Source organism: Trachemys scripta, chromosome 8, assembly GCF_013100865.1.
Source record: "Trachemys scripta elegans isolate TJP31775 chromosome 8, CAS_Tse_1.0, whole genome shotgun sequence".
In the NCBI taxonomy this organism is placed as follows: domain Eukaryota; kingdom Metazoa; phylum Chordata; order Testudines; family Emydidae; genus Trachemys; species Trachemys scripta.
Genome location: NC_048305.1, coordinates 94,867,918 through 94,895,804, shown reverse-complemented (window position 1 = coordinate 94,895,804; position 27,887 = coordinate 94,867,918). Strand labels below are relative to the sequence as shown.

At 40.8% G+C, this 27,887-nt stretch overlaps 1 protein-coding gene across 8 annotated transcripts in view; it reads right to left on the bottom strand.

Moving 5' to 3' along the window:
* Positions 1-27,887, bottom strand: part of DAB1 (DAB adaptor protein 1) — a 706,595-nt gene that overhangs the window by 169,886 nt on the left and 508,822 nt on the right. For 7 of the 8 annotated variants that reach the window (XM_034779101.1, XM_034779102.1, XM_034779096.1 and 4 more), the window contains one exon: positions 12,949-13,151. In XM_034779101.1, the coding sequence (XP_034634992.1) occupies positions 12,949-13,015 (67 nt within the window). In that variant the 5' untranslated portion in view covers positions 13,016-13,151. Of the gene's footprint in view, positions 1-12,948; positions 13,152-26,798; positions 26,893-27,887 lie in introns of those variants that run through there. The other variant, XM_034779099.1, reaches the window with a different exon arrangement.

Genomic DNA, 27,887 nt, shown 5'->3' with positions numbered 1-27,887 from the left:
ACTTGTAATTACAATATGTGTAGTATGTTTAAGCTTTCAGCCATTCTGCCTTCAGATAACTCAAATATATTACATAGGACCAAACTGGTACATATCGTATTACATTTACTGAGTGTGGCCCATAATAGGACCATTGATTATTTACCCAAGGCACATAATCTACAAGAATCACAACCACATATTTTCTTTATTCCTAAGGAATAAAATGAATGTCAGTGCTTGACACATACATCGTTGTGATGCTGAGCCTGTTATCTAGTCGGGTTCACTCTACAGCTCTTTGAACTCCTAGGATAGGAACAAGTCATATGAAATGCATGAAGGGCTTACAAATTCAGTTACAGCATATATCAAAAGGGCAACGTCTACTTATGAATAAGTTACTGTTGTATTCAAAAAGTCTAGAGCTTTAAAGGTGAAGATTTTTGTGATTTTTTTTTAACGACTGTGAATGTATTAGGATATTAACTAGATGTGTACTTAGGTGTCTGGCTTCTTGGATATGATAACTGAAACCAATACACTTTTCTAGTCATACTTTGCTTTGCATTTGTTTTGCTAGAAGTTGATCAATGGATTGACCAATACACTGTTACTGAGATAGTTAGAGCACATGACTGGGAATTGGCAGCCTTAGGTTATGTACCCAGCTCTGCCACTTCTTTGCTCCGTGATCTTGGATAAGTCAGTAAGGGATCAATTCTGCCTTCAGATAAATTGACTGCAAAGATAAGTTGCTGCTGTGTAAGTTTCACCCAGGTACAGTGAAATACATGGAAGCTTGTTAATTTCCATAAATAATAACTAAATAAGATTTGCAGCTAGCTGACCTTTGCATTGACAATTTTCAAGTTATTTCCTATAATAAGCCCAGGAATGTGCAGCACACCATTGCAGACACGAATATAACAATACCTCTTTATTTCAGGTAAAACTGGCAAGGCTTTCAATACCATCAATGTATTTGGGGACAGAATAGGGCCCTACACCTGTCTAAGCCTAAACTTTCCCATCTGCAAAGTGGAAACAATTATGCTTACAATGGGGGTGTTTATACTATACTTAGAGCAGGTACCACTGTGAAAGATTCTACCATTCCTAGCAGAATTCCCCATATGTGGCTGGAAACAGCACAATCTTTCAAAACAATAGAAATGTTAACGTGCACCCAATGCAACTAGCTTACTAGGAATATCATTCATTAATATTTTTATTAAGCAAAGTTGAAAACTTTGGATTAAAGATGGCATAAAAGTGTTATCATTATCAACATGGCTGTCCCTGTGGGATATTGCTTTCTCAGACACACAAGGATCTAGTCACTAATCCAGCCCTCTAGATGCATTTTAGCTACTAATCTGGATGAAGACAGTAATTCCTGCTCAGTTACATTCATTACACGATAGTCTAGTATTTTGGGGGTGGATTTTCTCCTTCTAGAATCCTCTGAACAGAATTTCCCTGACACACACTGAAGTCTTGATACCAAGCCTGTTGGGAGCCTTTCTACAGATTTCAAATGGCGTTAGATCAAGCACATTTGCCTGAAAATTTAATTTGCTGGCCTGTCTGATAGCTCTGCCCACACACCACCCTTCTTTGTGAGATGCTCCAAGCAGGGCTCAACCATTTTTTCTGGCCTCATCTATATGTACAGTAAAACCATTTGCAGCACTGGGTCAGCTGGACCCATTGCTGACATTCACCGTCAGCAACAGGTACATTTCCTAGTGCAGACACAGTCTTATAGTGCAGTATTACATTCCTGCATTTTCACCTTCATCTGAATGGGTTATGAGGTCAAATCCTCATTTGGGACATACACTGCAGTAGGCTCCTAATTATTAATTTCAGGTGCAAGGTTTTGTCTATTTTTTACAATACGGAGAAATGGTAACCTAAGAAAGACTTAAGAAAGTTAATCCCACACCGATCAGACTCTGAGCTCCTTTGGCCAAACAACAACAAAGAAAGGGATCTCTCCCCAACTTACATAGAGGTGTGTCTCAATTCAATGCAATTGTAAATGTAGTTTTAAGCAGGATGTCACTCCCTCAACTAAAATTGTTTAGTCAGCACAACGGTGTAACCCATTTTGTCTAGACAGGATATTTAAAACAGGACCCGCTCACGCTGAATTTGCAACAGTAATTATTTGATAGCCATGTCTTGTGGATTATATCTATATAATGCCAAGGTTAATGATTTTCCCATTCTATTTCCACTTGACAATGAATTCAGAACTTATACCAACACTCAAAAGATCTCCAGTTAATGCTGTCAGTAACTATTTCACACAAGAGGTTTGTTATAGCAAAGCATCTGACCTCAATTAATATATCAATTAATTTTGTTGTACTTGATCCATAAATTATTGAAAAACTCATGTACTTACTGTGGGGAAACATAAATAAGTCTACTCCCCATCAACAAAATAAGCTCCTGACAGTGATTCTCTTTGATTTCTCATTAAATAAAATCTACATTTGTTTTTCCGGATACCAGCATGCATCACAGCCATCTACAAACTAAACAGAAAAATAAATCAAAAGAAAGCACATTATGAAAACTTGGGACTATCTCACTACAGTGATGGCACTTCAATTGCTTTGTTACCAGATCATAATGTGAGCAAATTCACGTGTTTTTCATTGTTTACAATACCCATAATTTGTAATGTCCAAAAACTAGACTCAACTTAACATAGACTATTACTGTGCTACTCATGGCCCTGTATTACTATTGACTCTTGGACGTTTCGTATTTTAAAAGACTAAAAACAAATTTGATAAAATACAGTTACTGTCTCATAAAAATATTCAAATCATAAAAAGAAATATTACTTTAAGCTGCAGTTCTAGTCTGGATATGAAGCTGGAAAAAACGCACCATGGAGTTGCATGTGAATTGCGTCTCTATGACTTCCATCTCAAATCTGCTCTATTTGCAGTTTTCCTAACTGCCAGTAGCACAATTTTAACTGGTCATCTGAAAGTCAAGCTCTTTCTTCCCCCCAGCTTGTGCATTACCAGCAATGGTGATTCTGGAAGTGGAAGTTAATTAATAATTATATTGAAGAATCGCAAGACAGAATAGAACTCAGCTCACATTCGCATGAGGAAGTTGTGAAAAATTATCAGGAAAAAAAAACATAGTAAGAATCTAGTCTTCATTACAGTCAGCAGATGTGACTTTGGTTACACCCGGGGAGCAGATATCTCTATTGAGTAAGAAGGTGTCATTTTACAGTCACTTTTTGATAACTGCATTTGAAGTCAGAATAAGCAACTGGAAATTCTAAAAGATTTCAATGATACATTCTATTTCTAGAGCACCTTTCATTAAAGTGTGTGGGCTGGTGAAACTCTGAAGTGTCAAGCGTGACTCTAAATGAAAAGATCCAGCACAGTGTAACAGCTTATTGGTCCCATGAACAAGTGTAAACATGGCTGGCCATTATACGACCTTCGGTCTCCTTCTGCACGAAATTTAGGACCTTCATAAGGCATCATCACCTGTCAGCTCCTGAAAGGATGCGTTGGTTCTGAAAGTAGGAATTCATTACAGATAACAGTTGTAGGCAGAAAAATGCCTATAGGTGGAAAAATAATACTGGTGGGCCAGAAAATTTGAGCCAGTAGACAAAAACAAAGAAGAAAGGATCAGGTATTTAAGAAAGAAAAATATCAGAGAAAAGAAAAGGTAAGTTAGGTGTCTTCTCCCTTTCTTTTTTCAGATCTTTTCTCTATCCTCCCTCTTTTTTCCTATGTTCCCTCCAAAAAGAGAGTGGTGGGACTGCTTAGCACTCAATTCTTTTCTTTATCAGGGTTCTGATTTATATTTATTCCTGCCTGAATACAAATAGTCCTTAATTTGGAGAAATGAATCTAGGGATATATTCATGTTTGGACCCAAATAAAATCTAAACTAGATGGAAAGGCAACTTTTTGCCAAAATAAACAAACAAAAAGGCTATTTTTATGATCCAAAATAATCAATGCAAAGCCTGGGCCTCATGGGGCTGATAAATGCCCATCCGACTAGAGGCTACCTGAGATAGACTTAACTACTGGAACATCTCATGCAGCCTCACAAGCAAGCTTCAACTTGAGCATGACCTAGGCTGGAGTTTTCAAAAGCACCAAAGTGGCTGAGGAGCCTACCTCTCATTAAGTCTAAGCCCTGGTCTACATTATAGAGTTAAAAACAACAAAGAGTCTGGTGGCACCTTAAAGACTAACAGATTTATTTGGGCATAATGCCAGACTCTTTGTTGTTTTTGTAGATACAGACTAACACGGCTACCCCCTGATTATAGAGTTAGATTGACGTAAGCCACCTTACATCAGCCTAACTCTAAGTGTCTACACCAGGGGTCGGCAACGTTCGGCAAGCGGCTCGCCAGGGTAAGCACCCTGGCGGGCCGGGCCAGTTTTATTTACCTGCTGACGCGGCAGGTTCGGCCGATCGCGGCCCCCACTGGCCGCGGTTCGCCGTCCCGGGCCAATGGGGGCAGCGAGAAGCAGCTGGGCAAGTGATATGCTGGCCGCGGCTTCTCGCCGCCCCCATTGGCCCGGGACGGCAAACCGCGGCCAGTGGAGGCTGCGATCGGCCGAACCTGCCGCATCAGCAGGTAAATAAAACTGGCCCAGCCCGCTAGGGTGCTTACCCTGGCGAGCCGCATGCCAAACGTTGCCGACCCCTGGTCTACACTTAAATTTAGCTCCCACCGATGTCACTCGCCCACTAACCCGACTTAATAATCCACCGCCATGAGAGGGTAGCACTTGATAATGTAGTTACATCGACGCAGTGTCAGTGTAGACACTGCATTGCTTACATCGACTGTTGCTGCCTTCAGAAGCCATTCCACAATGTCCCACACTGACAGCTAAATCAATGTAAGCGCTCCTGGTGAGGATGTGCACCGCCAACACAAGGAGCGTGGACATGCAAAAGCAATGTAATTACGGTGGTGGCTGAATACCGATGTAACTTAGGTCGACTTAATTTTGTAGGGTAGACTTGTCTTTAGGCTCCTAAATGCTTAAGTCACTTTTGAAAAAGAGAGTTAAGACATGTGATGGTCAGCAGTTTAACTAGCAAAAACCATCTAAAAAATGTCAAATATAGAAATGAGTGTGGTAACTGTCAAATGAAGTTTCTTAATTAAAACTGATATGGGCAAAAACTGGTGGATTCAGAATCTGCATCCAAATTTGATAGTTTGGTTCACCTCCATTAAACTTTTCATTTACTTGCCACTGTGTAAGTTAAATTCCACAAGGAGATTTTCCATGTACAGTATTAACATGGATCCTTAACCAAGGCAAACCAGTTCCCAAAAGGGATTATTAAGTCATTTGTAATTCCAAGAGACTGAAGTAAATATTCCATATTTGATTCATGGTCCATAAATATTTACACAGTGGGATTTCTCCATGTACTACAAGACCACAAGTGGTTCACATTTTTATCAAGGATGACTAATAAAAACTTACAATTCCCTACCCCAAGGCTACTAACACCCGAGGCTTATTCACTACTCAGCAAACCAAGTCAATCAAACGATACACTGAGAAGAACAGCCAGTTTCTAAGTAGTGTAGTCTGAATCATTAACAAATGGCCACACTCTTGCTATGGAATGTCCAATTTGTGGGGAAGTGACCTACAAGACACTTTTAATTAGCTATGTGAAATTTCTTCAGGATGCCTTTTAAAATTCCAGCAAGGTCTCTCTAGGTAGTTGCAGCACGGGAATCACTTACAATACGACGAGTGGATCGCAACCAACAAAGGCATTGAGATTAGGGCTGGCGGTGTGGAATGGCAGAAGTATAATCCTTTCTAACGACATATGGTACACTGTCAGCTCATGTGACATAGTGAGATCAAGGGGGGAGGATTGCTGAGGTCAAATTGAAATGAAGGTCCCTGGTTGATTAGACTCATGACAAGATATGTAGTAAAGAGCAACAGACCAATTACGTTGACAAATGCTATGCTCATCAGAGTTTGTATACCCCCATCCTAAATTAAATCAGTTAAAATCCCTGACATACACTTGTGGCTGGGAATATGTACAGGTAGCATTACTACAGACCATCAAACCCCGGAGGCTTATAATATAAATAGACAAATATTATCACTATTGATTGAATAAAAGGCAAAACTAGTACTTCACATTTTTAATGGTCTAATTTTCTGAATTCATCAAGGTGACAGTGTTGATGTAGGAAATCCAACTACCATTCATGTTACTGTACAGTTTTGCAGCTGTGGTGTATAGCGTGTGTTATCCTAAATAAGCAGAACCTTCACATCAGCCTCTGAGAGGATTTTATATATCGTATCTTAATAATAATTGCTCACTGTTGGACAGAAATCGTTTTACAAATCAACTCTAGTGATAATGGAAAGAGAGCAAAAAGATATGAGAATGACTGAAAAGTTTATAGCAAGAGAAACATTGTCACAATGATGCTTAATGAGGATATTTCAATATACCTTTCCTGTATGGGAATGAGTTTGAATGACTATAGTACCACACAAAACGACAGCTGTTCCAGATACATAAACAGGGTCTCATAAATTCTGTGATTTTGCAGGAACAGTATTTGTCATTTGGCTCAGCTGTTGTAGAACTCCTCCTCCCCACCTTGGGAATCCTGTTTCCTGTGGCTATCTACGACACCTGCCTACATCTTTCTCCACCTAAGCCCTGCAGATCGCAACCTTCCTCTCCCCATCTCCCAGCAAGGTAAAAAAAAGATCAATTTAGAAGCTGAATTTATTAAGAAATCCCTGTAACTGTAACAATCAAGGTCCAAACACCCCACGGGGAAAAGAGTGGGTCAGAAACACAACTGAATCAACTGACTGTATACAATATTATTGCACTATAAAAGTGAATCAAGTAAAATATCATATAAAAACTGGTGAGACACTGGTCATGAATATCACTGTGCGATGTATGCAAGGATTGTGTGCTGGAAATATGTTAACATATTTTTCGGAGGCAGTGAATAAACAAGCCTGCCCTAGACAAAGGAATGTGGGTTCATCTGTCTGCCTGGCTTGATTACAGGCAGAGGACAATGAAAATACATTTACAGCTAAGGTAAACAAAGAAATCTAGCTAACAAGTAATGGAGGGAACATCCTACTGAGCATACCAGGGGGACACACCAGAGTCTGAACCCCCAAGAGATCTTTATGGTTCTTGAGACAAAAACTATGGACTTGGAGAAATATAAAAGGAGCAAAAAGATATCACTTAGGGAATAAAGGGGACGGCACTCTTTGATTCTGTGAACATTGGATCCTCCTACTGGAAGAGCTGGAGAGGCTGTTAGCTTGATGTAAGTGAGAAAACACAGATTGCATCCTGCTAAAGTTAAGTCTTTGACACTATAAAGCGTGTTTTATTCTGTTTTGTTTGTGACCATTTTTGGTGTCTTCTTGCTTAGTTTCATTTAAATCTATGTTCTTTATCAATAATCTTATACTTAGTTTTATGATACGCCATCTCAGTGCTGCTAAATTGAAGTTAAGACTGAGTCCTTAGCTAACCTATCAGGCTGATGTGTGTACTCTGTCTCTTTGGAGGCTGCAAACTTAAAAATTTCTGGGCGTATCCAGTGAAGGGGACTGGACACAGCCCAGAAATATCTCTGGCGAACTCAGGAACTAGAGTTCACTGATTGTTACTTGCAAGGCAAGGTTAAGACTGGCAAAGTCTTGAAGAGTTTGCTGGTGAGGTGACCAGACTGGTGTGGCAGGGAGCAGACATGAGATTTAAGCTTCAATAAAGTTATTTCTTGCTGAGGCAGAGAGGTAACACTGTGGCTTACAGTTCTGGCTAATATTCTGAGGAGAGTGTCACAACAGCAAAATTTAGACGCATTTGACCTACTGCCTACCCCACAGAAGTCAATGGGACCCTTCAAATGGACTTCAGTGACCTTAGCAGCAGGACCGTTGTCATGGTCTCTATGTACAGAGTGTAGTTGAGGGTGTACACTGGATCTTTTCTTCCTAATGATTTGCCTTTTTCTACTCACCAGCCACAGCCACAGAATATAAATTTGACCTGACAGTGTCTATATCGCTTTAATAACCAGAAGCAGACAAATAAAACCTAAAAGGCCCTGTAGAGATGCAAAGCGGCACTTTGTTTTATATCTAAGGCAGATTATTCAAATGAAAACACGTGGAGATATATCTGAAGGCATTAAAGAAAGGTTAAGAGATCTCAACAGTGAACGGCACTCAGAAACCTTTTCCAACCATTAACTAATCTTAAGACTTCTTTGCAGCAATATCCCTAACATGATCCGCAGCTGCAGATTCAGCACAATAACGAGTGTCACAAATTTAAACCACACATCTCTGTCAGCCATCTGACTAAACTAACATCAAATCCTGTTGATATTCAAAGCTAAAATATCCATACAAATTAAAGGATTTTTTGTTTGTAAAGGAACAAATGAAAGTGGTGTCAGGATGGCTGGCTGTCTAGACTGTTTTGATTGTCAGCTCTTTACATATGGATTGTTTGTCACTATGGGTGCATACAGTACTAGAAAGAAGAGGGTCTGGTTTCCTGGCACTACTGTAATACAGCTAATACATAATATTAAGAGCAACAACAATCACTGAATTCAAAGTTATGGCAGAAACCAGGGCCACTGCTAAAATCTGAGGGGCACTATGCAAAAAGTAACACAAAAGGCTTAACTTAGCCCTGCAGGGTACCACTCCTGTGCTTTTGCTCCAATGTGGGCCCTCAACTGAGCCCTCCCAGTATATTCAGGGAGAATCAACATGGCCAATCCTACAGATCTCAGTTGCCGTGATACAAACAGAGGGCAGCGGGCAGTTCCTGAGCTAGACTGGTCCTATGTTATTTAAAACCTTTCAATACTATTATTAATCAATTCTTTTTATAGCACCGTAAGTGCATACATGGAATAGGCCGTCGATGCATTGCAGAATGTGGGCACCATGAACTCCTGCAAATGAGTAAGCCCATGATAAACTGTACTGCAAGCCTGAGACAATAAATTGTACTTGCATTTTATATGCCTCTTTACAAATCACTAACACCCTTTGTCCAGGATCACCTTGTATGAGGCAATAAGGCAAAAAAAGTAATTTGTTAGAGATTCCTCAAATTTTCATTATGTTTCATTTCAAACTTTTTCATAGACAAGTTTAATTTTAAACGACATTCTCATTTTGTTTTTTGATGAAACTCCATTTTTCAGCATGAAAATTGTTTAGTCGAAAAATTTCAACTAGCTCTATACATCAGAATAACATTGTAGAATCTCTTGTATTGGCATAATCAGACTACTGCTAATACCAGCTATTTATAGTAACTTTTTTGGCCAGTATGTAAGTCAAGTTAAAAACTAAGCTGTCAACTTATTATCGCCATTCAAGACATTACCAGTATCAATCACAGACAGAGCATTTAAATCAGGGGTCTCAAACACGCGGCCCGCGGAGTTATTTGCTGCAGCCCACCAAGCTCCCCGTGCCGCCCCTCCCACCGAGTTATTTCCTACGGCCGCCAAGCTCCCCTCGCCCGCCGCCCCCTCACCCCCCCAGCGTACCACGTCCTCGCTCTTCTGCCTACTTCCAGGTGCTTCCTGCCGCCAAACAGGTGTTTAGCAGCACTTAGCACTTTCCAGGAGGAAGGGGAAAGGAGCGGGGAGCCACACGCTCAGGGGAGGAGGCAGAGAAGAGGCATGGCAGGGGCGGGGATTTGGGGAAGGTGTTGGAATAGGGGCAGGGAGGGGGCAGAGTTGGGGTGGGTCTCTGGGGAAGGGGTTGGAATGGGGGCAGGGAAGGGATGGGAAGAGGCGGGGCCAGGGGGCAGCGGGGGGGAGGCGGGTGGTCAGTGATGCGGCCGTTGGGCCAATGTACCAGTCCTCATGTAGCCCTCGTGGTCATTTGAGTTTGAGATCCCTGATTTAAATCGATACTCCATTTTATTTATGTTTTTTCCCTACTGGAAATCATAAAAAAACAAACAAAACAAAAAAAACTAGTTCTGAAACATCCACATTTCTGAGAAACTCAAAAAGTGCTAATGAGGCACTCTGATTTAGGTGGTCAGCATGTACCTCATCTGATTAAAATATATATAATATACATAAAATTGCTATTCAAATTCTAATTTTGGAATTCATGTTATTCAATCAATTTGCAGAAAACAGCTATGCAACACCCCAAATGGGTTGGCAATATCAACTTAATAACCATGTTTTCATTTTTTTCCATCTCCTTAATGACAATATTTTGCACTGCTGTAGCACTTTCCACCTGAGGATCTCCATGTGTCTTATAAACATTAATGAATTATGCTTCACAATACTCCTTTGAGATCCAGAAATATTATCACTTTTATAGAGATTGGGAAACTGAGCCAAAGATAGATTCAGTGGTGTAGCTAAAAACACAGAGATAACCTATGGTACAACTGGAAAGACAATTTAGCCCCTATGCCCTATTTCCAAACCCATGCTTAGTCTCTTTCAGTCAATATAGATTTTAAATGTGCAACACACCTATGGAAAGTCTGTCCTGTAAAGATCTGGAGTTTACAGGTACATATTTGCTCAACGCAATATTGTAGGTTGTCTTGTATGCGTTAGAATATCAGATTATATTGTGAAAGATGCACATCTCTGCTTTTAAATGGAAGCAGCTGTCATAAAACAAACACAGACTCACTGGAGTCTTTATAAAGCAAAGACTTATTTCTTGGGAATAGTCATTTCCATTGGATAACTGAACTCAGTGTCTACAAACATAACTTCGGGTTGTGCACTTGCTACTTCCCCTCTGATGTCAGTTAATGAACCTAAAAAACACAATTTTTTCCAAATGTCCATCATATCACACTGTTCTAGGTTAGGGCTCATTTGCTGAGATATACATGGTGTGACATGAACCAATGAAAAGTAATGAACAAATCAAGTTTCTTCTCACTTTCACGACCTAGGATTTGAACAGGTAATACATTACCTGAATTTTATACATAGCCTGTCCAAAAAACCTATTCTACTGTGACCCCGGCAGCCTGTTGGTGGTTATTCAAAGCAGTCAGACTTATACATTCAGTACAGAAAATGATTAATTCTGGAGATGTTTTACTGCTGTACACTGATCACTTTTCAGCCACTTCTCCATGACGGAGAGAAGGGAGACTCCTGCTAGAGCTGGTCACATCATATACAACATATTTTGTGAATATTCTCATCAGTAATGGCACTGAGTCCTGTTCATTTGCATTCGTGGGGATAAGTCTACAAAGTATTCAGCTCCTGAAGATTTGTGACGATGTTTGTGCATCTGGAAAGTTGCATGAATTTTAGCACAAATTAATCATCTAAAACTCAATCCCTAAGCGAATTATTTGTTATTTTCAAAAGTTTCACCAATTCATTCATGGAGCAGACGCAATGCCATGTGACTTAAATTACCAATCACAAACCACAAATAGAGTAATCACAGTGCGTAAACAACCAATCTGCCGAAATTTGTGTTTGCCTGAACCATATTTGGTGAATATTAAACAAAGAGATTAAGAGATGTGGAATTAATTGCCAAGAGAAAATAAGTATTGTTGGTTATGAATAATTTGACCGGCTCTACTTTCAGCTGTACATCTTGGCAAGGGAGGGGACCTCTTTACATTGACATCATAGGTTTTCCAGCAGTGGGTTGTGCACAGTGGTCCAGCAGCCGGCACACAAGGGGAGGCCCCAGAAGGGGGACTGGAGAGCAAGACAGCTCCCAGAATGTCTGTTACCACCAGGACCCCACCCCTTCCTGTACGTGTCCCAGACTCTGGGCCAGTGGCAACAGGAAGCGGCACAGGGAGCAGGGTCCAGGCAGCAGCAGCATGGAGGAAGCAGCGGGAGCCAGTGAGTAGAGTCAGCGGGGTGCTGCCTGATAGGGATCGCGGTGCAGCCGGGGAGAAAGAGGAGCTGGCTATGGCTACTTGAGGGAGCAATCAGCTGGCAGAATGAGAGCAAGGAAGCTGGAGGGAGTCAAGCAGAGGGCTTGGAGACAGGGCTAGGGGGCAGGGGAGGCACACATGGGATATGACTCTCCAAAGGCAGGCATAGCAAATAAAAGTTTGGGAATCTCTGATCTACATAATGCCTTCTCAGCTACCACAAAGCTCCAATATTATCTGTCCAAAGCTAAACCACGATGTTTAATGTTTGTCTGTTAAATTCATAATCTCGTTTCATGCATTTAGACCAATAGCTCAAGAGTTCTCATAACAAAAAGTTTCTAATTTATCTTCTCTCTTCCTAAACATATAATTAAAGGTGCTTAATGGACTTCCAAATCTAGCTGGGATTTTGTGGGTCAGGTCCCAGTAGTAGGAAGTCTACCCCAAAAGAAGGTTTAGTGGAGTAAGTCTCCCTTAAGAATCCTGTTGTCTTTTATGCAGATCCTAGCATAAGATTCAAACTATGAGGCTGAGTAGGGCATTTAACCTCTTTTGTTCAGTTCAAAATGACACAAACAAAACATTTAGTAGAATTATTTGCCAACAAAAAAAATCTAACAAAATAAAAACAGTTTTTGCTAAAAGTGGCTAAACCAATACTTTTGAAGTAAAGAATTTAGATTATCTATTTTGCACAACAAAACAAATACAACACGCTTATAAAGTAGAAAACTAATAAAGCATAATGCAGTAACTTAGGGTGTTTCTGCATCTTATTTGTTTTAAAAGTGATATTTTTTTGAATACAGAAAGAACCAGATCTGATGCTTCCTAAGCAGACAAAACTCTATTGAAGTTAACACCAGTTTGACCTGCACAAGGAGCACAGGATTGGGCATGCTTATGATACATTAAAGTGTAAAAGAAAACCAGTGTTTCATTAAATATAAAGAGAATCGGACTTACTACCTTTCTTTTTGGAGTCTTTCTTTGCGCTGGTTTTAACAGCCACTGGAAGTTCTGTCTCAGTTGACATCCTATTATATCCTTAGTCTTCTTCACACAGATCCAGTGTCTCGGTCAGGCTCATTTAGAATGGCTCTCCAAGAGAATAACTTAGCCCTTCAGATACTATAACCCAGATAGCTCATCTCATTCACTCCTTTTGAGTGCTGCAAACAAACAAACAAACACTAACCGTCATTTTCTGAGTTAAAAAAGAGAAAAAAGTTGTCAAAGGAATCTAAAATGCTTTCTGGGTCTATAGGAGGACAGTAGGATCCGGGAGATATGGGGAGAAGTCACAGATAACTAACCCACATGAATGTTAGTTTTAAAATTTCATGTTTCCAAAATAAAATGTATTACTTGATTGAGTGTATAAATACTAAGTTTTGAGTTTTGTCTTTTTGTGAGGTCCATACCTATGCCCTTATTTTCTTGAGCATATACAGAAAAATAAACCTGATGGGCCAGATTCTTATACACTTACTCGTGTTGAGTAGTATCTTATTCCACTGGTAGTCCCGCTGAGACTTTTCAAATAAGGTGCTACCCAGTGTAGCAGAATCTGTTTTCTACGTTTTATTTAAAAGAAAATCATGGTAATTCTTAGAACTCAGATAGCAATTTTCCCTTCAAAGCACTTTGCAATCACTAACTAATTATTAACCCTAATAATTCAAATGAGATAATATTATCTCAGATGGGGCAGAGAGAATACAACCTGCTCTTGGTTAGGCGTGGTGTGTAATTCAGCTGCTCCAGGAGCAACCCAGAGAATCAATCATGAGACTCAGATTCACAACTCCTCCTCTGCTCCTCCCTTGTCCTGGGGAAGGAGTAAATTACTTCACCTCTTTTCATGGAGTCCCTTATTCACCACTTGCACCTGACCAGCTAATGTGGCTGGTGATTAAGGGGACCTGAGCTCAGATTCCTCCCACCAGTGGTCTCTTAGCCCACTAGCTCGGCCATTCTCAACCTTTTTCACACTATGATACCACACTGCAAGAGAAAAGAGTTTCAGGACCCCATGCCCTTTTAACCATAGAGAAAGGGAGGGTGGTTGTGACCCTGCTGGAACTGTTCATCACAACCCCCTGATTGAGGACCCTGCATTAGACAGCGCTGCCTCGCTAAAATGAGTACATATTATGGTATTCAGTCAACAATGTGACCGGGTTGATCAGCAGGCTAGATCAGTGTCTTGGCAGCAGCTGTGAGGTGACTGACTGAGTTGGTGGAATTTAAGTGGGTCATGGAGGGACACAAATAGGGTCCAAAGGTTGAGCAACATTTGCTAGCTAGCTAAGTAAGTATTTTCTGCAGGCTGTTTTACAGCAGCTGCTGGACTGCTTTCCCTAGCTGGAGAAGGAGAAACAACAATTGTGGAAATCTGAGAAGCAGCAGCAGTTGAGAGAAACTATTGGTTCCCCAGAATGAATGGGCAGGGGACACTGAGGGGTCCATTTTGGACTGGTTTGGATTGGAAAAGTCATGGAGAACTAAAAGGGGCTATGCACGTAAAGGGAATAACATTACCATAAAACAAAATACATTCCCATTCACAGTACCTTAGTAAATGTTTGTAATAAAGTATGTTCTCAAAATACATGGAAGATTCCATTTGAATTTTCTATATACCTTTTCTTTCAAACAAGCCTTAAGGATTCTGTTAATGTAGACATAATCAGGTGAAAAATATGGGCTATATTGTGCCACCCATCCTCAGACTGAGTAGTACCTCACTTTGTCAATAACCCAATTTTCTTCAGCAGAGCTACTGATGGATTAAGGAACAATTCAACTGGAATAAAGTTGGCATAACCTGGCCCTGAGATGGGACTGACAATTCAATAGTTCGAGATTAAACTTTTAGAGATGAGACTGAAGCTAAACCCTGGTTCAGATCATACCCAAACCTTGGGGAAAATTTGACTCCACTTCTGTAACTGAACCTTGCAGTTTGTGCCCACCTCCATTAACTTTTAATATCAGAATGTTTTCATAAATCAAAGGCCAGAAAATAAACATCAGGGTCTTAATTACTATATGTATAGAATTATGATAGCTTTTTAGAAAACGTAATGATCTGTATTTCTGTAACATTACAAGCACTATTGCATATAGTCACATACTCCTTGGATAAACTGTCAGTTTATTTGTTGCATTAAACAATTTGTAACATTATTCAGCATTTGTATTACAACAGTATCTGTAGGCCCTGTCCATGACCAGGGTCTCATTTCTGCTAGGTGTTCCAGTGTGTTGTACCAACACATAACGAGACAGTCCCTGCTCTGAAGAGTTTATAGTCTGAATAGACATGACAAATAAAGGCTGGCAGACAGGAAGAATTATTGTGCTATGTTACAGATGGGGAACTGAGGCACAGAGAGATGAGCAACTTGTCCAAGGCCACACAGGAAGTCTGTTGCAAAGCCAAGATTTGAAACCAGTCTCTGTCCAGTGTCTTAATGACAAGACAGTCCTTCAGGTATGTCTGCACTGCAGTTAGACACCCGTGGCTGGCTTGTGCCAGCTGACTAGAGCTCAAAGGGCTCAGACTAAGGGGCTGTTTAATTGTGGTGTAGACGTTCAAGCTCAGGCTGGAGCCTGGGGTCCTAGAGCCAGACGCAGGTTTCTTAACTGCAGCGTAGACATTCCTTCCTCTCTAAATACGACTTCCCCTTCTCCCCCCCAAAAACTTTATACAGGACACAGTTTTGGAATTTCTGTAATGCAATGCCTGCTAAAAAGAAAACAGAGCAACCTATCATTTAAGTTTTAAACAGTTTAGAAGCATAAACAGAATACACCTTTAGTTTTTAAAATGTTATGCTTACTCCTCTACTTACGCAAAAATACATCTTATTGGAGAAGTTACTGCAAAAGGTGGTCCAAATGGTGTGGGTGGGGCATTAATGAATGCAAAGAAGGAATGGGGAGCTTAGCTACTGAGCCATGAAGAATGCAAAGATCCATTTGGAATCCTGGCTCTGCATAAAACAGATCTCCAGTGGAATGTCTGCTCCCCCTGCCAGGCCTTCCCCTTGGAAGATCTGCCCCCACTGCTCTCCTAATCAGGTACTACATGTCCCCTTAGCAGGATGGCCATCTTTCTCAGTCACTATGCTTCTGTTGACTCCCTGCACTTTTCTGGTGGAGTAAAGCTGCAGAGGGGCAGCAATGAACGCCAGCGATTTGCTGCCTAAGATATGGCTGGTTATTATGTGAGCATGCTGTGAACAGTGACTACTCCATAGCACTACCTCGCCCTCCTGGCTGGTCACTTTCCCAGGTTGTCACCACAGAAGAACGCTGCCAGTGGTTACCTGGCAAGAGGCTCCATACCTTCCTTTTCCTTCTTATGAGTTCCTCGGACACATTTCTTCATGAATGGTAAGGAGTCTGGTGGCACCTTAAAGACTGTTTTACCCACGAACGCTTATGCCCAAATAAATCTGTTAGTCTTTAAGGTGCCACCAGACTCCTTTTGTTTTTGTGGATACAGACTAACACGGCTACCCCCTGATACTTCATGAATGGTGTGTGTTCGCTCCCCTTTGCATAGCAGAAAGAAGCATCTAGTCCAGAGTTCTGAGTATGCAGTGCAAACAAACTTGTAATTATTAAGAAATTCAGTTCTTTGCAATTTAGGAGATTAAAGCTCTTCAAAACTTGGAATAAATTTGACAGTTTAAATCACTTTTCACAGCAAAGGCTCTGAAGCCACTTGCACTTTTAAATCTAAGCTCTTTTAACATTTTGAAATGCTTCAATAACATTACATTCTATGCACTATCTGAAGTGATTTAATATTCCTGAAGTGTGTCAGGGATTTTTTCTTTAATGAGCTCTTCAAATCTGTATGAGAATTATATAACATGCAAGGATAGCTGTTCAAAGTCTGCCAAACTGATTTAAAAATATAAAGTTCCTTGCTCCTCCCCTAGAAACTCTAATGAGTAAGTAAAACATGCAAACAAAAAAGAATCTCTACAAAGTCATGCCGCCTGTTAAAACAACATCCTCAGAAAACTTTGAAGCCCAAAGGAACTTTAATTTACCTTTCCTAGTTAAGGGAAAGCAAAAAGAAGAGATGAAAATAAGCGAATGGCTGATTGGATGACAGGTCATTCTTGGAATAGAATTTTTCACCAGTTCCATTCCACTAACACAAGTGGAGGGGATATTTTCACTTAATATTTTCACATTGTTTCCTTAATATTTTCAGTTCAACAGCACTTAAAGAGATAAGGATAATGAAACCAATTGTCAGAGTGCCTGGCTTTCTCCCCCCACCCCAACGATTTGTGTTTATATATTTTATCTAAAAGTTAAAAGAATATAATACATCCTGCAAGATGCACTAAGAGCTACTTTACTAGACAAATGACAAACGATTAATGTGTAATTAGGACCCTACCAAATTCAAGGTCCATTTTGGTCAATTTCACAGTGATGGGATTTTAAAAATCGTAAATTTCATGACTTCAGCTATTTAAATCTGAAATGTCACGATGTTGGAATTGTAGGGGTCCTGACCCAAAAAGGAGCTGTGGGGGGTTATAAGGTTATTGTAGGGGGGGTTGCGGTACTGCTACCCTTACGTCTGTGCTGCTGCTGGCGGTGGCACTGCCTTCTGAGCTGGGCTGCTGAAGAACACAGGCTGCTGGCTGGGATCCCAGCTCTGAAGGCAGAGAGCAGCACAGAAGTAAGGATGGCCTGGTATGATATTGCCCCCTTACTTCTGCACTGCTGCCTGCAGAGCTGGGACCTCAGTCAGCAGCTGCCACTCTCCAGCGGCCCAGTTGTAAAGGCAGCAGCGCAGAAGTAAGGATGTCATGGTATGGTGTTGCCACCCTTACTTCTGCACTGCTGCTGGTGGGGAGCTGCCTTCAGAGCTTGGTGCCCGGCCAACAGCCGCCGCGCTCCAGCTGCCCAGCTCTGAAGGCAGCACAGATGTAAGGGTGGCAATACTGCGATCCCCCTAAAATAATCTTGTGACCCTCCTGCAACTCCCTTTTGGGTTAGGACCCCCAATTTGAGAAACGCTGGTTTCCTCCCTGAGACATCTGTATAGTATCGGGTAAAAGCACACAAAGGACCAGATTTCATGATCCGTGACGCAAGTTTCATAGCCATGAATTTGGTAGGGTCCTACCCATAATAGTCGCCCTCAAAACAAAGAAAACGTCACAGAAGACCAGAGAGAACCCACATTGTTAGGAATTAAGCAAGTTTTAATCCCATAAAAATCCATGCAAATGAACAACAGATGTGTCATCTATTTTAGATGGAGTGGCCCAAATGGTACTGTTTGGACTGCAGTGAAGTAAGCTATAGCAGAACCTCAGAGTTACAAACAATAAAGTTACAAACTGACCAGTCAACCACAAACCTCATTTGGAACCAGAAATATGCAATCAGGCAGCAGCAGAGACCAAAAAAAAAAAAAAGAAAAAAGCAAATACTGTCCAATACTGTGTTAATCGTAAACTACTAAAAAAAATAAAGGGAAAGCAGCATTTTCGCAGATCGCAGGCCCTGGTTCTCATGGGAGACTTTAATCACCCTGATATCTGCTGGGAGAGCAATACAGCGGTGCACAGGCAATCCAGGAAATTTTTGGAAAGTGTAGGGGACAATTTCCTGGTGCAAGTGCTGGAGGAACCAACTAGGGGCAAAGCTTTTCTTGACCTGCTGCTCACAAACAGGGAAGAACTAGTAGGGGAAGCAAAAGTGGATGGGAACCTGGGAGGCAGTGACCATGAGATGGTCGAGTTCAGGATCCTGACACAAGTAAGAAAGGAGAGCAGCAGAATATGGACCCTGGACTTCAGAAAAGCAGACTTTGACTCCCTCAGGGAACAGATGGGCAGGATCCCCTGGGAGAATAACATGAAGGGCAAAGGGGTCCAGGAGAGCTGGCTGTATTTTAAAGAATCCTTATTGAGGTTGCAGGAACAAACCATCCCGATGTGTAGAAAGAATAGTAAATATGGCAGGCGACCAGCTTGGCTAAACAGTGAAATCCTTGCTGATCTTAAATGCAAAAAAGAGGCTTATAAGAAGTGGAAGATTGGACAAATGACCAGGGAGGAGTATAAAAATATTGCTCAGGCGTGCAGGAGTGAAATCAGGAAGGCCAAATCACACTTGGAGTTGCAGTTAGCAAGAGATGTTAAGAGTAACAAGAAGGGTTTCTTCAGGTATGTTAGCAACAAGAAGAAAATCAAGGAAAGCGTGGGCCCCTTACTGAATGAGGGAGGCAACCTAGTGACAGAGGATGTGGAAAAAGCTAATGTACTCAATGATTTTTTTGCCTCTGTCTTCACGCACAAGGTCAGCTCCCAGATTGCTGCACTGGGCAGTACAGCATGGGGAGAAGGTGACCAACCCTCTGTGGAGAAAGAAGTGGTTCAGGACTATTTAGAAAAACTGGACGTGCACAAGTCCATGGGGCCGGATGCGCTGCATCCGAGGGTGCTAAAAGAGTTGGCGGGTGAGATTGCAGAGCCATTAGCCATTATTTTTGAAAACTCATGGCGATCGGGGGAGGTCCCAGATGACTGGAAAAAGGCTAATGTAGTGCCCATCTTTAAAAAAGGGAAGAAGGAGGATCCGGGGAACTACAGGCCAGTCAGCCTCACCTCAGTCCCTGGAAAAATCATGGAGCAGGTCCTCAAGGAATCAATTATGAAACATTTAGAGGAGAGGAAAGTGATCAGGAACAGTCAGCATGGATTCACAAAGGGGAAGTCGTGCCTGACTAACCTAATTGCCTTCTATGATGAGATAACTGGCTCTGTGGATGAGGGGAAAGCAGTGGATGTGTTATTTCTTGACTTTAGCAAAGCTTTTGATACGGTCTCCCACAGTATTCTTGCCACCAAGTTAAAGAAGTATGGGCTGGATGAATGGACTGTAAGGTGGATAGAAAGCTGGCTAGATCGTCGGGCTCAACGGGTAGTGATCAATGGCTCCATGTCTAGTTGGCAGCCGGTTTCAAGTGGAGTGCCCCAAGGGTCGGTCCTGGGGCCGGTTTTGTTTAATATCTTTATTAATGATCTGGAGGATGGTGTGGACTGCACTCTCAGCAAGTTTGCAGATGACACTAAACTAGGAGGCGTGGTAGATACACTAGAGGGTAGGGATCGGATACAGAGGGACCTAGACAAATTAGAGGATTGGGCAGAAAAAAACCTGATGAGGTTCAACAAGGACAAGTGCAGAGTCCTGCACTTAGGACGGAAGAATCCCATGCACTGCTACAGACTAGGGACCGAATGGCTAGGTAGCAGTTCTGCTGAAAAGGACCTAGGGGTCACAGTGGACGAGAAGCTGGATATGAGTCAACAGTGTGCTCTTGTTGCCAAGAAGGCTAACGGCATTTTGGGCTGTATAAGTAGGGGCATTGCCAGCAGATCGAGGAACGTGATCGTTCCCCTTTATTCGACATTGGTGAGGCCTCATCTGGAATACTGTGTCCAGTTTTGGGCCCCACACTACAAGAAGGATGTGGAAAAATTGGAAAGAGTCCAGCGGAGGGCAACAAAAATGATTAGGGGTCTGGAGCACATGACTTATGAGGAGAGGCTGAGAGAACTGGGATTGTTTAGTCTCCAGAAGAGAAGAATGAGGGGGGATTTGATAGCAGCCTTCAACTACCTGAAGGGGGGTTCCAAAGAGGATGGAGCTCGGCTGTTCTCAGTGGTGGCAGATGACAGAACAAGGAGCAATGGTCTCAAGTTGCAGTGGGGGAGGTCCAGGTTGGATATCAGGAAAAACTATTTCACTAGGAGGGTGGTGAAACACTGGAATGCGTTACCTAGGGAGGTGGTGGAGTCTCCTTCCTTGGAGGTTTTTAAGGCCCGGCTTGACAAAGCCCTGGCTGGGATGATTTAGCTGGGAATTGGTCCTGCTTTGAGCAGGGGGTTGGACTAGATGACCTCTTGAGGTCCCTTCCAACTCTGATATTCTATGATTCTATGATTCTATGATTTTTATTCTGCATAGTAAAATTGCAGAGCTGTATTAGGTCACTGTTCAGTTGTAAACTTTTGAAAGAACAACCACAACGTTGTGTTCAGAGTTGCAAACATTCAGAGTTATGAACCACCTCCATTCCCGAGGTGTTCGGAACTCTAAGGTTCTACTGTAAAAGTTACAGTATAGGACCATTTCCTACCAGAACTTCAATGGAAAAAAAAGATGTGTACCTCATGAGGCTATCCCAGTGAGCAACATTTTAAATAAACAAACATCTATGTTTGGACAGGTTTACATATTAATTTACTTAAAAATATAGTCAGGCCATATCCTCCTAATTTGATACACGCTCAAATAAAACAATAGATGTCTAGGTAAAATCAAATGGCTGGATGTAAACATCTGTAAATTCCAGACTAAAGTATAGTTCAAAATGAGTTCATTGCAGTAATGCCTCCTTCTTGCTCAAACTGTAGGTCTTTGTGTAAAGCTGTGTTAGTAAACTTTCATACACTGTCCATATTTCAGCTGTTTATTATCCAGAGCAGAATGGCAGTCAGTCAATCTGTTCTTCGCAGCAGCAGCTTTTATGGTCTCCTCCAATCTAGGTCACTGTTAATAAATACCATAGTCTTCCAACTGTGGGAAGTACTGCGCCATGTGTTTCATCAATGAGATGCTATTTCCTCTAAGCAGCTCTTCCAGTGCTCTCTCTAGTTAAAGACATACAATTTTGTTTTTTTTTTAAATCCCACCGTCTTACATTTACCGACTAACAATTTCCTGGTTGTGCCTTACCACTGCCGCAGTTATTAAGATGTTATATGCATGCTTCAGATTTTGCTAAAGGAGAGTCACGTGTCTTCACTTTAACAAAATACTGACAATTACCATTCCCTCATTAAGTGCATGCAGCAGTACTACAATCAAGAAATTTTGGAATTAATTGGCTTCTAATTCTGAGAGAAGTACTGAGCCTGTATCCTCTATTGTTCTTACAACAGCATAATACCTAGAGCTTTAATGAAGGAATTTTTTGAACTCTACTTTACAGTTGAAAGAGTAGCAGAAGTTGCACATTTTCTATACTGTAAAATTGATGAAATGCATCATCCTGGGTTTTCTTTCTGCACTTACAAAAATTAAAATGATCTCCTTCAAATCATTTTTTACTTTCACCCACAAGCTATTGGGCTCAGTGCGGGAATTATTAGGTGATTTCTCTGGCCGGTGGTATGCAGGAGGTCAGACAAGATGGTCAGAATGGTCCTTCCTGGGTTTATCTATGAATTCTCTTCAGGGATTCACAATTCAAAATGTAAAGAATTTCCCCACCTGCACAAAAGCTGTTTCATGTCTATCAACATGAAAGCAAAAAAAAAAAAAAAAAAAGCCTTTGAAAGGATTTTTAATTAAAGTTGTCGTCACCCAGGTCTTTTGGTTCTCCCCATACCGAAACTGGTGTATGGTAGCTTCCTCCAAGTGTCTTCTGGGGAGGAGAAGCCCAGCTCCCCACCTTGCTTTGACCAAATACTCAAGCTACTACCTTCAGCTCCCTCATGGTTAGAAATCAGTTTCCTTTGCTCTAAGGTGCCCAACTTGGGTGCTCACAAGGTAACGGCTATACAACCAATTCTAGTGGTCTTAAATGAAGTGTGATTGGAGAAGGATAAAAAAATAAAGAGGAAAAAATGACAGAACAATTATACAGCAATGCTCACAAGATAGGAGAAAAAGCCTTGCTAGACAGGCGCAAATCTTATTCTATTAAAGCATAGAACCACTATAAAAACTCATGCACATTTGGTGGTCGCTGGAGCCACAGTTTGTGGCGCAAATGGCACATGCTCTTCACTCTTCCAAAATCCCCTCACACTCCTGAGAGATGCCCTGGAGCTCTTTTCTGGGACAGAGTCTTGTGGAGTCCCTTAGCAGCTGTTGACCAGAAGATGCCCTATTGAACCCCGCCCAGCCCACTTCCACAGATGGTCCTCCAGTTTGGTGAGGAGCTTGCTGGAGTAGGTGCATATAAAAGCACTAATCTTGTAAAAGATGCACTATACTAGCCCAGAAGTGAAAATTTAGGGCCTGATCCAAAGCCCACTGAAGTCAATGAGAGTCTTTCCATTAACTTTAACCAAGAGCTAGAAAAGGAGAAAGACATGGAAAGGTGAGACCTTGAGACTCAGACAGAAGGCAAATGGAGACAATGAGGTGATGGAAGAAAAAGACGACAGAGGAAGAAAAAAGGACTGAAAGTGGAGGGGCCTGCCTTCAAGAAACAAATGTTGTAATTGTTATATAAAAAAAAAGCAAAGACTGCATAAAATGTTGGCTTGTCTGCAAAAGACAATGATCGGGGTTGAACTGTAGCATGTGTTTAGCCTCTTTTTTTCCAGTTTTGTCATTTGCCTAATTCTAGACAGCAATGAGATAGTCAAACGATGCTGTTGTGGCATTTCAGTATTTAAATAATTTTATTTAAACATTATTTCTTTACTGATGTTTAAAAGATATAGCACATATAGTTAAAGGAAAACTTGATATGTGATGTTACAATTGGAAATCTATAAACAATTTCTTCCCCTCATAAGACAAACACACAAAAGCCAGAGTCTTAGGAAGTAAAATATATACTTTGTACAGAAAACACGCCTCTGACTAGTTGCAGATTACTTCTTTGTCTTATTTCCTCCCTCAATTTTCATAAACCGTGGCAATTTATGACATCCCTTATTTAGTGTTATTATTTATCGATTTGTTTTTCTTATTTAAGTGGTTATTTTTCCTCTGAAAATTTTTACATGATTCCTATACTCCGCCCCAAAAATCTTCTGCCCCATCCTCTGATCTAAAGAAAATGCATTTGTATTATGCTTTCGCTACCATGTCTGTAATAAGACATAATTATCTTTCACAGATGGATCATTCTTAGTCTTCCAATATCAGGGAATTACTTTCTTAGCAATCAGGAGTCATAAAAAATAATCCAATTCACTTACTCCCTTGGGATTCTACGTATTCTAGATTCACCTGCTATATGAAGATTTATTTATTTAAAAAAACAGCTACAAGAAGGTTCATATAGCTGAGCCTAGTAACAAATTTTATTAAATTTATTGTGGATTATAATCTGCCACATTATCCTAATGCCAAGGCAAATTTGCAGGCATGTAATCCAGATCCACAACTGATTTTAATCAGTGTAGCCCCATTAAAGTCATGGAGGATCTGGCCAAAATGTTGCTTTATGAAGCCAGGATCTATAAAGCATCCCAATAGTAAGATGTTTATTACTATTCCAATGACTGCAACAATAATTTCCAAAATTCCTCCCGGAGGTCGCTCTTCACAATATAAAACTTCACATATTTCTTCACTAATTTTTCTGTGGAAACTGTTAGATTTAAATAAACTAGCTGAAAACATTTCTGTTAGAAAATGTGGATTCAGTGAAATTAAAACATTTTGCCATAACATATCAATTTCATCAAAATTTTCAACAGGAAATTATCAAAATGTTTCATTTCAATAAGGTAGAAGTGCTTCATTTTGAATTTATCATTTCCAATACAATTAAACATTTCAATAAGGTAAAAATAAAATATTTTCATTTTGCAAGAAAATTCTAAGATTTCGACTTTCCATCCCAAATCAAGACAAAGCCATGTTTTGAAATCTGAGAATTTGCCCCGGGACAGAAGTTCTTATTTTTTATCAGCTCTAGATTTAAGGAATTCACTCAAAGGCTGACATACGGAGTAACCATTTCCCTAGGAGGATTTTCAATACAACTGAAAAACACTAAAAAACATAAATCTCCAACATGATTTCAATAAAGAATACTTAAAAATTCCAATACTCAGAACACAGGAATTGCCAGACTGGATCAGACCCCAGATCCTCTGTGTCTAGCATTCGCTCTCCAATTATGGCCAACACGAGATGCTTCAGATAAAGTTGTAAGACCCTACAAGAAGGCAAACGTAAGGCAATCTGTCCCCCACATTAGGTCTCATCCTACTCTCTAATAGTTAGAGATAGGCTTAGATCCTGAAACATGAGGTTTAACATCCCTTTCAAAATTGTTGTTATGAATCATAACAACTCTGGATATTCTTGTTATTTTTATAAATGTCCAATCCCTTTTTGAATCCTGCTGTTTGGGGGGGAAAAACTACCATGAGTAGCCCCACTGCTTCCAATATCTGACATATCACAAGGCTGAGTGGCATTGCAGGGCAAGAGGGAATGGAATAGGGAAGAAGCCACTCTCTATGGCATACTCGAGCTTGGAAATCTGCATGGGGCTAATACTACTAAAAGCAGTACTAACTCCATTCTGTACTTCTACTTCACTATGAGAGAATGTAACACCCCTGAGGAAATAACCTTGCACTCACGGGGTAGGAGACCCTAGGGAGGTAGAGAGAGGCGTGTGGGCTTGTGCTTTGCACTCCCTCTGGCAGAGTTTTATAGGCAGCTGTAAACTTGTGGTCTCAGGTCTCTGCCCTTGGAAGTGAAAAATGCAGCTCCAACTCTGGGAGTGTCTGTATGGCGAGTGTGGATGAGACTGTAGCATGGTAAGCCATACCATTGCTTTAATCTAGCTAGCACAGTTAGGGTGACCAGACAGCAAGTGTGAAAAATCAGGACAGGGGGTGGGGGGTAATAGGAGCCTATATAAGAAAAAGCCCCAAAAATCGGGACTGTCCCTATAAAATCGGGACATCTGGTCACCCTAAGCACAGGTAACAATGGTAGTATAACTGTGGCAGCACAGGCTAGCAATGCAAGTGCATACCCAGGCTCCCCAATGGGCTTGAATCATTGTATCACGGGGTTCAGCACAGGCTAGCCACCTGAGTACATGCTCATTGGGGAGCCTGGGTACCTACTTGGGTTGTGGGCCTGTGCTGAAGCCCATTCCACCACACCTACACTATTATTGTTATTCATGCTACCTAGATCAAAGCTAGCATGGGTGTGCCTACCCAGGCTACAATCAACACCTTCATTTGCAGTGTAAACATACCCTATGAGGTGAGTCTTTACAGTAATGTTTCCCCTCCTATGGGGGTTGTTCTGCAAAAGGGACCTAAATAAAGTACATATTGTTTTTGTAATCTAATGTTCTGTCACCAAGAGCTTAGAAATCAGCACTCACATCCAGCCATGTTTGTTTGTTTTTTTCCCCAAAGCTTTTAAAAGGGTATTACAAATAACGAAGATTAGGGCACAAAAAAAACACACTTAAAAACTCAACATCATCCCTTTTCATTAGAATAGAGAGGACAAAAAGGGTATGTGCCCAAACAGCACAGGAAATCCCACAGATTTGGGTAGGAGTCTACTATTTTAGGAATGAAACTCAATTAACTGATTGTCTTTTTCATGTCACTTGTATTACTGCAAGACCGCAATATATCTAGACTTTAATATGTCTATACAGCACTGGAAAAATGCTAATTTCTGTTTTCAGTATAAGAAAACCAAACAAAGAAACACACTCAAACAAATACCACCAAGACATATATTTCACAAATAGAGGACCTGAATCGGATCTCGCTTACAATAGTTTTATACTATTGTAACTCACTAAAGGCTAATACAGTCACTAATATAAAAACATGGAGATACATCAGCCTATAATAGGGTGACTTCATTGATTTTAATGGAGGCACATCAGTATAAACTTGGTGGAACTCCATGACTGTCGGCGGAGTTACACTCGTGTAGGCGAGATCAGAAGGAAAGCCCTGTAACTCTAGTTTACAATACTGTAATTCTAAAGCAACACAAAAAGCAAATTTGTACATTACCAAAGCTATGTCTTTGGGATTTATTTTTTGCAACGCTGAAGAAGAAATATTCATTTGGCAACCTCTCAACACCAGGAAGAAAAGGAAGGGAGATAAAGACTAAGAAGGGACAAAGAACAAAGTACACAGCCGGGATCACAGCATACTGTAATTAGAGCTGTTAAATGATTACTAAAGCGAGATGGTGTAATCATCATGCTAGAGGAAAGTGCTAAGTAGCCAGTCAGCAACATCCCCAGGGAGAAGGTAAAAGCAATGTCAGGGACACTACCTTTTTTACTTACAATATTCTTAAAATCAGCCTTCTAATTGGCTTAGAGAGTTTAAAAATTTAAAGTCTTATGTCACAAGACCTGGACAGCCTTCTCACATTTTGAAGTGGCCAAGTAAGCTGAAGCAAATGTGAATGTATTAACTTCCTACCCTCTGAATAATATCTAAGTGCAGCTGCCTCACATATATATTATTTCAAGATCATTTTCTCAATGTTACCAGTGAGACTGAACTAAAGATCTGTTTCTCATTCACTTTGGGTGAAATGCAGCCCTACGAAGAAGGCCAGCACAATGCCTGCGCAAAGACTCACTTCAGCCCTATTTTGAAATAGTATTTAACATGATGTCTCAGCAGAGAGGTGAATTTCACACTAAATTTTCCCAAGCCTCATTTTAGTTTTGCTCAGATGGTCTTAAAATTAGGCTTATAAAATGTGCCCTTAGCATTGCTGAATATTTCATTTCCTTCCAGCAAAGAAAACAAACTTTCTTAATGTCAACAGTGAAAAATCATGCCATGCTGTTTATGCACCACTACTTTTCTCTATGTGACCATTGTTCCCATTCAGCCAAGTATCAGGAAAACTAATCAGAGTACTTCGTCTCGCTGTAAACAGATTGATGATTGATTACCACAAACCCAAGCACTTATTTATTACATTGGTTCACAGATTAACAGAGCAAGGGGTAAGATATAAAAGGTTTTCTATGTATATTTGTACATGGAATTTATTCTGACTGTTTGTGCTCATTCTTTGCAGCATAAATATATGTATTTTGAATATTCCAGCAACTGAAATCTACTCACACAAAT